Genomic DNA, 13,043 nt, shown 5'->3' with positions numbered 1-13,043 from the left:
GCAAGAGCCTGACTTGAAATTAAACCTGGGTGTTATCGCCTCTCTTGCCAGTGAGAGCATAATTTTTGTCCCTCTTTAAGAAGAAAATAAAAAACAAATTGTGTTTCTACTATAGATGAGGTACAAAAACTGGTATAATACTGAACCTAATAATGAGCATGGAATTGAATATTGTGGAACGGTCAATGAAGAGTTTTCCATGAACTGGATTAACACACACTGTGAACATTTTAACGATTGGATTTGTCAAATAGAGAAAGGTAGGTTACGTGCTATTTTAAATTAGAATATTAAACAAAAAAACAATGACCAGTTAGCTGGACTAATTAGATTAAATTGGTATGACCCTGAGAATCATTCTTTCCATAAGGGGACATGCAGCGAGACTGAGACACAATGGTTCTCAAAGATATAATGAGATGGAGTTAATTCAGACCTTAAAACAATGTCATTAAAGTCATTCATTGACCAAAACACACAGAAAAGGAGACAGAAAAGAACAGCAAACAGAAAATGCAGCTTCTATCTCTGGTGCTGAGTCTTACCTGCAACCTCACTGTTGTAGATGCACAGACACAGCACCAGCTGTTATCAGCCACTCTGTGACCTGGTAAATTTCTATCAGCATCAGGTTGTTTAGGGTGTTGCTTTCGCTGCCTCATTACTCACAGGCTCACAAGAGTATTGCAAAAGAGATTGTCTTAGTTGCTTAAACTCATCTCTTATTAAACAGAAGATAAAAAAGAGAGACAGAGAAAAGAGAAGAAATAAGGAAGGAAAAGGACACATGAGATAGGGGTCTTGCATTCCAGATTTAGCCAGAATGGGTGGAGGTGGCAAAGTCATCTGGGTCCCTCTCTCTGGCCCTGTCTATCCAGCACATCTCTCGGGATCAGGACAGTGAAGCTCCAATGGTGGCACAGTGGATCCTGGGGTCCCAAGAGATGGTAGGGGTGGCAGCCACGCTGGTAAAGTTCAGTCCTTTAAGTCCACTCTTCTAATTATTTTGACCCTCCCTCTGAAGTCTCTTTTAAGGACCGCAAAAGGGAGTGATGGGCAGAATAGCCCACCACCTCATCATTTTGTCCACCAGTGAAGCCAAATTTCCAACACACCAATTTTGGTCCATTCATTTGAGATTATACCATCAAAACCATTTCCAGTTCCATCCTCCTCTGTTTATCAGTCGCAATTTCAACACAGTCCTTGGGTTGTAGGAGTAGACCTGTGTTTGGACTAATTCAGTCTTCCTGGCTTTAACTTTTGCTGACTTTCATAACCAACTTTATGTAACATACTGAGTTGGGCTTTTGTTACTTTGGAGAACTTTGAGTACAGGCCTCTGCATAATATCCCTCCCCTCCCCTAGGCTTTTAAGGAGGCAGCGAGCTGTCCTGTCCTTCCCCTCTTTACATCTTTGGAAGGACAATCTAAGTAGGTCTTTGTCTATCAACTTGTAAGAATGTTGAGTAGACAAGCTACTCCCCCGCCCCCTATCCAGCTGCAAGACTCAAAATCTGCTGTAGGGCTGAGAGGTGCTAGGCCACCAGCAGTTGTACCTCAGTCCTGGAGCATCTTGAAGCCCTATAGTTAAAGGACTAGCAGCAGTGGAAGAAACAGCAGAGTTCCATTCCTATTATTGCTAAAGTGGTCGGAGCTGGGGAGTCAAACTGAACATACCAGTGATTTGGAGCATACCACTTACTTCACTGTATTTTCCCTCTTACTCTTCCCAAAGGCATAAGTTAGTTTTAACCCCCATAAAACACATTTTATTACACAAATATAAAAGTAATATATAGTGTAATTCATATGTTGGATTGCTAAAATCCAGTATATTGGAGGGATTCATGCTTTCTCTAAACTTAAAAACTTGGGGGCTCAAAATAATATTTTGCTGAATGAAAAAATTCCTTTAATATCATGAGCATATGTCAAAAACATAGAAAATTAATTTTTCCTTTCCTTTACAGGAACACTACTTAAACCAGAACAAACAAACTCTCCTGCCAGTAAGCTCCTGTCTATTTCATCTTACCCGGAGAATAGTACAGTATAACAAGAATAGCCTACCTTACTACACACAAGGTACAGAACATGGAGTTTCATTATTTATCTTGCAGAGTATGAAGTCACTGAAGATGGATGGATTATATATGGGGGCAAGCAGTATTTTTTCAGCACAGAAAGTGTCCCGTTGGAAAAAGCTAGGGAGTTCTGCAAGAAGCATTTTGGAGACCTTGTTGTCATTGAGAGCAATAGTGAAAGAAAGTTTCTATGGAAATATGTAAGCAAACACTTTATTACTTAATTCAGCACAGTCAGCCTATGCCACATATGCTTATGAAATACAGGAGAATGTGCATTTTCACATCATTTCTCCACTACAGTGTCTGTAATAATCTGAATATTAATCGAAAAAGGACATATATAAAGCAGCTTCTTAACAGAAAATTAAATGTTCAAAATAATAGCTGGCAGATCCTGCTGCTGCTCCACTTATTAGGCTCAAAAGTCAACTATACCTGGTCTTAGTCAATTATACTTCTCTGAATCCAGTGGATGTTTTGCTTGAGTCAGGTGTTGCCCAATCAGGCCCCTGAAACTTTCAAAACATTGCAAGTGCGGGAACTAACAGAGTTACTAATATCATAAAATCACTATTGCAAAAAAAAATCACCACCTTAGGCTGGTGCTTTTGGTGCGTGAAAGAATATGAACAAGCAGAGAAGGAGATTTTGAGGCACAGTTAATTAGCGGATTGATCTAAAAGAAAAAGGTGCTTTTTTACGCTGAACAACCTAAATCATTTAAACTAGATTCTTCTTAAAATTAAGGAAGGAATACTTACCCTTCCATGCAGCCTCACCAGGGCAATAATCTCCTTCCTGGGAGGCATTGTGCAGCGCTGCACACAGTGCCCTACAAAGAATTCTCTTAAAATCAGGAATATGCTTGCCAGGCTGGCTTGGATCCATTTCTAACTGCTCTGATTATAGCAGTATGGCATCCAGAACTAGCTGGAAAGCATTCAAGCTAATGAGGCAAAAGTTTGTCTTCTTGCAGATGTGATCCATATTTCCACTGAGTCGGAAGTCATTGTCAGCTGTACAGACAGTTCACAAGATTATTCCAATCCAAATAATTTGAAAATAATCTGCTTTTCATATCAAATGGCTTTTGTTATATATAGGGAAGAATTTAATTAAAATCACATTCTTGTGTTTAGATTTTAAGAAATGGCAAAAAGGAGTCATATTTCATTGGTTTAATTCTGAGTGTCGATCAACAGTTTACGTAAGTAAACAAGCAATATCTAGTTTTATTCTATGGAGTAGTTAACATCTTGTATGTAGTGCATTGATTCATAAAGAGACTTGGTAGGGTGCACAATCATCATCAGTGTGTCCCCCCTTGTATCCTGGTGAGCTGTTGCAGTGGTTTTCATCTCCAATGACCCTGTAGGCCTCTGTGTGCAATTCAGCTTTCTGGCTGAGAAGCAGCTAAGTCAAATCCCTTTGGGGTAACAAAAGCTCAAACTAATGTCCCAAAGTCTCTCAACAATCAGCCCTTCCTCAGGGCTCTGTTTTCAATCTCCTTTCTCAGCTACTCGAGAATCTTCTTCCCCAGTTCCAGCTACCTTCCTGAGGTATCTATTCTCCTGCAGACTCTGTCTCAGGCCCCTTCACAGGAGTCACTCTGCTCCATGTGTTTCCTCCCTTCAGACTGAACTCTCTCCCTTTGATGATGCCCCCATGTCCATTAACTTATCACCGGATACCACTTAGTCAGGCCCCTCTGGCTGAAACGCCACTAATTAGTTACAGCATGGATGCAACAGAGGTAACTAATTGGCTATTAACGCCTTTCCAGCTAAGATGGGTTTTCATCCCATCACATGACCCTTAAAAAGGAGTTATAAAAATGGTTTGAGGTACTTATGTTATGTGTTGAAAGGTAAACTCAGTGAGTTTAATTATGTTTTAAATTACCTGCATCTTAATGAAGGTTTTTTTATTGGGAATGTAAGTGCTATGAATACAGAGATAATCACCATGCAAAATAAAATGTATACTGTATTCTTTACCCTATGTGCAGAGATGTAGTTACCTTTAATCCTAATGGAAGTTGAGCCTAACATCACATATGCAAAGTAGTGAATATACTTATACACTTGTGATATTTCTATCAAATGATTTCTATAATAAAACAAATGGATTTGCATCGTTTCTTTTGTAAAAACAAAGTATAATTTAACCAGTAATTACTAGGCTATTTGTTTTTTTAGCTGGATGGATGGAAGCCCAGTGCACTACGTAGCCTGGGCAAAGCATGAGCCAAACTATGCAAATGCTGAAGAAAATTGTGTGGTCATGTATAAAAGCTTTGGTGAGCTACACATTTTGACATTTGTATACGTGTTTGTGTGGCTATATTTTCCCCATACGTTTGTTAACCGGCTTCCCCTCTTTTTATATGTAGAAAAGATAACTTGGGAAAAAACAATGTACCCATAATAAAAGATTCTCACTCTTGGGGGTTATATCCCACCCAGGCAAATGCAGAGTTGGGCAAAAGTGTAAGCTAAAAAGTGATGAATGGAACCAGGCATGCAGGGGAATCCAGCCCACTTTAAAAAGTTTACAGCTCTGCAGACAAATTGGGCAAAATCCAGGCCCCACTTAAGTTGATGGGAGTTTTGCCATTGACTTCACTGGAGCCAGGATTTCACCCCCCAGTTGGTAACCAGAGTAAGGCTGGCTAAAGAATGGGGAACATAGTTAAGTGCCTAATATGCATGTGGAGGTTTGTGTTTCCGTCTCTTTTTTTAGTTGGAGCTCATGAGAATAAGGAAATGAGTGCTCAAAAGCTTGAAACTTTGGCTGAGAGTACAGGCTGACAGTACACTAATTGCTTAACTGTACGTCTCCCCCACATAGTCTCTGTTCCCACTTATGCTGGATTCCAGATACCTAAACTGTGCATCACCCAAGGATTAGCAGGCTCAAAGCCTTTGTGCAAGCATTGCAGGTGGGATGTAGTTAATAAACTTTCCAAGTACAGGAACTAGTGACCGTTGACTTGACACACAGTCTGTGGCATTCCCAGGGGGAATAAAAACATGGAGAGGTGATAGATTTTCACCAGAAATGTCGAACTCGTCCAATGGCTTATTTTCTATATTTAAATTGCTTTTAGGTTTGTGGAATGATATCAACTGTGGTAATCCAAATGCCTTTATCTGTGAAAGGCATGGTAGTGGTACTGTAAATGCAACATTTGCTGTGACAGCACCTTCTCCTCCAGGAGGGTGTCCTGAAAGTTGGCTTTTGTTTAGAAATAAGGTATGGTAGCAAACATCTACAATACATTGCATTTATCATAAGAATAAGGGAAATTCAGATCTGAATTTGAACACTATATATTATAGTTAATACAACTCAATTAGCTTCTATTTTCTTTTGCTTATAAAGTAAATATCTGACTTTTCCCCCCCAGTGTTACAAAATTTTTGGCTCCAGATATGAAGATAGAGTTATGTGGATTCCTGCACGTAGAACTTGTGTAAAGTTTGGAGGAAACCTGGCTAGCATACCTAATGAGCAAGTGCAAGGTACAGTACATAGACCCTTTAGGGATTAGATGAGACAACAATCAATTCCTGCAAAGAAAAGCGTGCCAAAATAGGGGAGTGTGTATTATACTATCTCTTCCTGTTATTGTTCAGGTGAAAGAATTAATGAACCTTCCTTCTAAGAAATATATATATTTTGATAACACATAAAAGTCCTTTATTATACCAGCCAGGCAGATGGAAGTGGCAAACACCAGGTATATTGGGTGGTGGTGGTAGTTGTGGTGCTAAAAGTTGGTCCTCTGTGCTTACCCCATATTCCCATGCCACACCAAATGGGATGTGTTTAGTCTAGTGGTGTACTGGTTAAAAAAAAAAAAAGGCGGGTAAACTAACTGACACTAAACTTACGCTATGTCTACACTACCACTTACGTTGGTATATCTTATGTCACTCAGAGGTGTGAATAAGCCACCCTCCCCGAGCCACCAACCTAAGCACCGGTATGAACAGCACTATGTCGGTGGGAGAGCTACACCAGAGAGCTTATAGCAGCTCAGCTGCATTGGTGTAGCCTCTAGTGTAGCCATAGCCTGAGAGAGACAAGGTGGGTGAGGTCATATCTTTTATTCCTCCAACTTTTCTTGCTGAAAGAGATGAGCTTTTGAGCTTCACAGAGCTCTTCTTGTGATCCAGTAAAAGAAATTTGTTAGTCTCTAAGGTGCCACAAGTACTCCTGTTCTTCTTTTTGCGGATACAGACTAACACGGCTGTTACTCTGAAACCTAACTCTACATATTGTTATTCTGGAAGGTGTTAATGGGTGCCATCAAGTGGATGTCTGATCTATAGACAAATACAGACCTGTTTAAAGTGGATGGGTGTGCTAAGCATCCTTCTTTCAGGCTCAATGAAAGGAACAAATAAGCCCCCTTCATATAGTGATAGCTGGAAACAATAAGAGTCTGCTGGCCAAGGCACTGGGCAACATGGCAAATCCTGGGAGTGGTTGCAAACACAGTGGCTAGAGGATTGACTGAGCTGTGTGAATGGGCACCTGGTTATATGGGTCAGTGAGAAAGAAAGATGGCAGCTTGATAACCTGGACAGTCCAGGTTACTGAAACACCATCTTTCCTTCTGGAGCTGGAGAAGCAGAAGAGGTGGAGGAGGCGAGGATGCCATCTCCTCATGCTGTTTCCTCCACATCTTCCACTTCTGGGCCTGCTCCAGAAGGGGAGAAGATGGCTCAGTAATCAGGTTGCCTAGCCACCATCTTTCCTTCTGGAGCAAGGAGCCAGGTCTGGGGGCTCCCCTTGGGTTCATCCAGATTACTGAGCCACCATCTTTCTTTCCAGAGTGAGGAGCCAGGTCCGGGGGTTCCCCCAGGGTCCACCCAGGTTACCAACCTGCCATGTCACATTCCGGAGCCAGGTCTGGGGGATCCCCCTGGGGCCAACCCAGGTTAATAAGCTGCCATTTCTCTTTCCGGAGTAAGGAGCTGGGTCCCGAGAATATTTTCAAATATTTCTCCTACGTGGGGGGCTCCACCCCCAGGCTCCAAAGTATAGAGGACTTTGCCCCTTATACCTCCACTGAGGACTTCACCATCAGACCCCAGGATCCCACCAAAAATTTCACAAACCTGGCACCTATGTACGTGTGTCTGTGTGTGTAGAGGGGGAAGGGGAATGTAGAAAGCTAGCAAACAGTGAGAGAAGTGTCATGAGTGCAACCCTGGGAAGGAGAAGAGAGCCAGAGATCCTTGGACACGGGACTCACTGGCAAGATACGCTTGGAAGTACTGTGCATGGAAACTACCTGTTGCTGTTGGTTTCTACTGTGCTCAGGGAAACAGGACTTTGTGTACCTTCTTCATAAATAGACAGGATTACACCAAAGAAACTTCTGACTTGTGTCCTCAATTTCTCCTCCTAATGGAAAAAAATCCTGAATTTTGGCTAACTGCTCGGGCCAAGGGGCAACCATACACCTGTACCCTGATACAACGCAACCCGATATAACACGAATTCTGATATAATGCGGTAAAGCAGTGCTCCAGGGGAGCAGGGCTGCACACTCCAGTGGATCAAAGCAAGTTCGATATAACACGGTTTCACCTATAACGCGGTAAGATTTTTTTGGCTCCCGAGGACAGCGTTATATCGGGGTAGAGGTGTATTAATCGCAGCTGTTTGAATACAAGACCAACTTCATGCACCATTCACCTGCCCCTACTGCCATTCATGTTCATCCTTAAATGTAGTGTGTTACGGTGCTATCCACTATGGGGCGTCTCAGGGTGCCTTGCCATGCTAGGGAACTTTTAGTGCACCATAGCAGTGTACATAGAGTGAGGTAGTGCGCAGCAAGCTGCCACACTGAAGAAACACATTCTGGTTTGTTGTGCACTAACTCACCATGTAGTCACTGAATTCGGATGCATGGATGTTAAATTCAAGCGCATGAGTGAACAACAATATGAGCAGGCAGGACTTGGTAGATTTTCAGTGCCCTTAGATATGGTGCCCTGCTTTGCCCTTACCCGTGTTTCTCCACAGATCCAGGCCTTTTGCCCTCTGAGCCTTTTCCCAGCCAAGAGCCTGGACCCATGGTTCTGGCCCAATTCTGCTCTGCCAGATACTAATGTAAAGATGTAAAATGTTGCATTTACAAGATTATTTAAAATTAAATAATTAAGCAGATTTTGTTTGTTTGTTGTAATTGTGCCCTAATTCTGGACATGCTGGCATCTTCCTTGATTAGAGGAAGGCATGTGCCAGGTTTCCTTCCCTTCCTTCCTCATGCATCTTCCTTTCCTATAAACATTTATTTGGCTTTATTCCAGCTTTCCTCACTTACCACTTAAAAGATGCCAAAACTGATACCTGGATTGGATTGAATGATATAAATTCTGAGCTCAACTTTGTTTGGGCAGATGGAAGTGGTGTCTACTACACCAACTGGATTGCAGGTTCACCTGTAGTTGGAGAAATCATCCTATATGATTCTCTGCGGCCAGAGACGGGCAACAATCTGCTTCAGGTAAACATTAATTAGAGATTTCCAATAAACATTCCATGCATCTGAAGAAGTTGTTTTTTACCCACGAAAGCTTATGCCCAAATAAATCTATTAGTCTTTAAGGTGCCACCGGACTCCTCATTGTTTTAATAAACTCATTGGAGAAGGCAATCCAATTTTAAATAACCTGCTCAATTTACTTCTTATGTAGGCGTCTTTGTTTTGCCAGTGTTCATGGCTGTTGCATTTGGGAATAGAATGGCAATACTGCAAGGGTCAGTTGATGTAATAGGAAAGTTTAAATGGTGGCTTTCATCACTCCCCTATTTCTCATATAAGAACAAAGTCAATTTTGCAAGGATGTTCTAAAACGTTGTAGGAGAGATGGGCTGACTTCAGTCACAAGGATACAAGAGGAAACTATTAGCTATTTGTTTTGGAGAACATTTTTGAATGTATTACTGACATAAAAAGAGATACCATCTGTTTTGAAAGAGCTTCTGGGTAACAAAAAGAGAAATGTATCTATGGAGATGGGAAGAGACCACATGTATTCGACTTTTATTTTACTTCCAATCTTTTTAAAGAATAGTTAGTTTGAAGATATTTCAGTGTCAATAGACATTTCTGAAGTAGCACTGGTAGAAATTAGAAACTGACAATCAGGCTCATTGTTTAATGGTGAGTTAACACTTGGAAAATCCTCATGCATCCCTGCCAACATTTGAAATAAAAAATTAGTATATTTTAATTAACACAATTTTGCATACACTTGCACAAATACACATTATTTGCATTGACATATTGCCTATTTACCCCTCTTATATCCATTCCCTGCATTCAAAACTTACATTTTCACACCACTCTATTCCCAGCCTTTCCGCCTACCCACAGACACATTCTCCATACCCAACTTACTCCACGCCTCTCCCAATTTCTTCTGCATTTACCCATCCATTTATTCTTCACATGCACACACATCCGGTACCTGCCCCGATTGTTAGCTACTATGGAATCTTTCCCTTCCTCAGTAAAACAGTACAAATGATCAAAAATAAAAGGAGAGTGTAAAATGAAGGAATATGTCGTTCTTATTATTTTTGTTTGCTACCAGTTTATTCACTTTCTGATCCTCCCTCTCACCCACATCCCCTCTCCACATACACACACTTTACACATTTTTGAAATTGAGTGTAAATTATCTATTATGCTATCTTTAACCTGTGGGGTTTTTATTTAAAATATCTCAGTTTTTACCAGTCTGGTCATTTGATTTGTCCTTCCCTCTTTGTGAACATTACCCAAAGACCTAACTAAATAGGAGATAGAATGGTCCTGATTGTGCTGTGAAATGTAATTGGTGCTCTGAAATGTAATTGGTAACAAGTAAAGCTGATGGCGTGACAGAATGTTTATAGTCCTATTTTAGTACATTTGCTTTTTGTATTTAATTCTCTTCTCAAGAATAGTAGTATCTCTCCAGTATCTCCATAATAATAATAATAAAAAAAATGTGAAACTGATAAGCAGGCAGAGGCTAGACCTGGGGAAGTAGCTGCACTGAAACAGCCCCTAGGAATAGCAACTGCTTGTAAAGGAATGCCACCTGGGAGAAGGTGTCGCTGGATATAAATTACACACCAAATACCAGCAGAATTCAAATGTGCAAGAATACAGGGACTGAAACTGCCCAGAGCTATAGCTCCAGAAGGAGGAAAAGGCTTTCTTCGTTGTTGCTGACATTTTTTTAGTAATTCATATATGCTTTTTTCCCATAGCTGGATTGTGTTGTTGTGAAAACAGGTCCTTTTGATAAGATAGGGCAATGGAAGGATGAACCGTGTTTTGAAGACAGAGGATTTATATGCCAGATGGACAGTGGTGAGCTCTGTTTCACTAGTTTTGCAAACTAAAAACACATTAAAAACTCATTTTGCAATTGTTTGTGGATTAAATGTGGTTTGTATGCACTGTAGATCAATCCCGTTCTTAAATTATATGAATTTCTCTGCCTCAATGATACTAGTGCACTCCATAAAAATAAACATATAGGGTCACATGTTCTCCTCTTTCCCGTGCCACAGAAGGGAGCATTCAGAGTAACATTTTGCAAAATCTGTCCAGATGTCTCTTTGTGCGTAAGCCATGAGTACATGGCATGGTCCCTGAAGCAGACATTGTATCACTGGAATGGAACCAAGGGGCAGGAGTATTGCAGTCCCTAATTATTCATCCTTTCTCCAAACATTTGGAACCATGAGGGCACATGAATGTGGCTTCAATAGTCTCAGCTTTTTGAAGGTTTTTGACTTTAACATTTAGAGTGTTTTGTGTTTGCATCCTTAAGAGAGTGGATCTGCGTAAGTTTTTGCAAAAAAAAAAAAAAAATCTAAATGATAGTGAAAGCAACTAAGAATTGGAATACTACTTTTCTTTTTTTGTTTTACCACGTGGGGATGTTATTGCTAATGCTAAGGGTGTAATGCAGTGGCACTTGTTTGATCTAGGCATGGTCTGTGCCAATGTTATGTAAAGTTCCATAGCAACTGGAGTATACCTCATGGTGGGTCTATAACAGTCCTACTAGTCTGATCTTCTCTTGAGCAGCAAAATCTAATTATATCTAATTTAGTTGTGGATCTGTATTGGATTAGGGTACCAAACTCACTCTCGCTTTTGGCCTACCCAGGTCTGAATTCAAAATTGTAGATGTAAACCACTACTGCATTACTCCACTTTGCTCACCATGCCACCCTCCCCAGCCTGAAAATGCAGTTTTCAGTCAGAAGTGTTCACTGCTGTTTGGAAAATATCAATTTCTCATGAATGTTCAGTGAGGAAGATTTTTCATTAATAATTAATGCTACACTACTTACGTTCTGAAGACTGCAGATGCTTGTTGTTCACTGGTATAAGATAAATCTATGCACCCAAAGTTTATCTTTGCATGTTTTGTTTTGTTTTTGTGCTACAGACCCTAAACTGTCTCATTCCCCAACAATTCCAGCCTCTGACTTTACCCGTTGTGGTGATAGTAGCTATTTAGTCATCCGTTCCAAAATGAAGTGGGAAGAGGCACAAAAAAACTGCCAGGAGAAATCCTCAGAACTTGCCAGTATTTTAGATCCCTATAGCCAAGCATTTCTGTGGCTCCAGGTGTTAGAGTATGGGGAGCCTGTATGGATTGGTCTTAACAGCAATGTGGTAAGAACAACAAATATGTTGCTGCTTCTCCAGGTAATATTAGAACTTGTATTCCCTTTTTAAATGGTAGGAGCATCTATTATCACAAGACTGTTTTAGCTGCACCCAATATGGTCTCACACTGAGCATCTGAAACCTCTATGAAATCCTGTCAGAATGCAAGGGTGAGACCAGCAAGACATGAAGATGAAGGAGGCTACAGGAAACGTGGAGGAGACAAGCAACAGGCAGCTATGGGTACAAGGTGTGGTGGAAAGACAAAGCCATAGTAATGGGAAAAGGGGGAAACATAGAGGAGAGCTGAGCAGCGAAGCAGTGAGTGAGGGCAGCCCTTGAAAGACTTGGTAGGTAAAGAAGCAGAGTGTGGAAAAAGAAGACCCACAGAAGTGGAGGTAGGGGCTGAAGACCAGCAGCAGGTAGAAGAGATCCTTTTTCTTTATACCAGTTCTTAAACTTAGCAAACAGTAGTTTAAACCCTTCCTTCTCTGTTGTGTATTTGTTTATCCCAGTGGGTAGCTCTGCAATGACACCACATCTAAGGTTCCCTAATGGCTACTTAAAAAAAATTCCCAATGTAGAATCTTTTGGATTGTTTCTGAAATATACAATTTACAACTTATCAGCTTCCTAAAGAATTTCAGCTATAAGGGCTGAAACCTACCGTTTTTATTCTTTTATAACCTACTTTATTATTTTAACATATCTGTTCAGCATACTTTCCCCCCTCGTACAGTGCCATAGTCATGTAGGTCCTATATGAATAATAAATTTACAATATGACATTATTAATCTTATTATTCCTGTGCTGCTGACAAGAGGTGCTCACTAGTACACTTCAAATTTTAAATTATATATAGATACTAAACTACTTCAATACTATGGAATGCTATAATTATGCTAAAAGCCACCCTTGAATTGATTTTGCTTCCAGACCAATGGCAATTACAAATGGATCGATAAATGGAGAATGAGGTATTCTAAGTGGGCCAGTGAGGAACCAAAGCAGACAGTAGCTTGCATCTATCTAGACCTTGATGGAACCTGGAAGACAGCATCTTGTGATCAAAAATACTTCTCTGTCTGTAAACAGTCTGATGGTAAGCAATAAAATTTAACAGTTTACATTGGGGAGCTTGGAAATTCATTTAAGTTCACTGACAAGTTGTATTATAAGCATTCGGAAAAGATACTTGTCTTCCTTTCTTGAAAGAACCCAATCCTAAACCATAATACAAGATTTA

The 13,043-nt window shown here is 40.5% G+C and overlaps 1 protein-coding gene across 1 annotated transcript in view; it reads left to right on the top strand.

Annotated features, from left to right (window-relative positions):
- LOC117872153 (macrophage mannose receptor 1-like) overlaps positions 1–13,043 on the top strand; it is a 52,833-nt gene that overhangs the window by 30,194 nt on the left and 9,596 nt on the right. The window contains exons 15-25 of the mRNA XM_034760333.1: positions 116–260; positions 1,974–2,012; positions 2,124–2,287; positions 3,230–3,297; positions 4,289–4,389; positions 5,200–5,345; positions 5,500–5,614; positions 8,423–8,619; positions 10,377–10,479; positions 11,573–11,802; positions 12,734–12,899. Coding sequence (XP_034616224.1) covers positions 116–260; positions 1,974–2,012; positions 2,124–2,287; positions 3,230–3,297; positions 4,289–4,389; positions 5,200–5,345; positions 5,500–5,614; positions 8,423–8,619; positions 10,377–10,479; positions 11,573–11,802; positions 12,734–12,899 — 1,474 coding nt within the window. The remainder of the gene's footprint in view (positions 1–115; positions 261–1,973; positions 2,013–2,123; positions 2,288–3,229; positions 3,298–4,288; positions 4,390–5,199; positions 5,346–5,499; positions 5,615–8,422; positions 8,620–10,376; positions 10,480–11,572; positions 11,803–12,733; positions 12,900–13,043) is intronic.

This window comes from Trachemys scripta, chromosome 2 (assembly GCF_013100865.1).
Source record: "Trachemys scripta elegans isolate TJP31775 chromosome 2, CAS_Tse_1.0, whole genome shotgun sequence".
NCBI lineage: Eukaryota > Metazoa > Chordata > Testudines > Emydidae > Trachemys > Trachemys scripta.
Note: the sequence above shows the minus strand (reverse complement) of the source record. Positions and strands in the feature narration are given on the sequence as shown.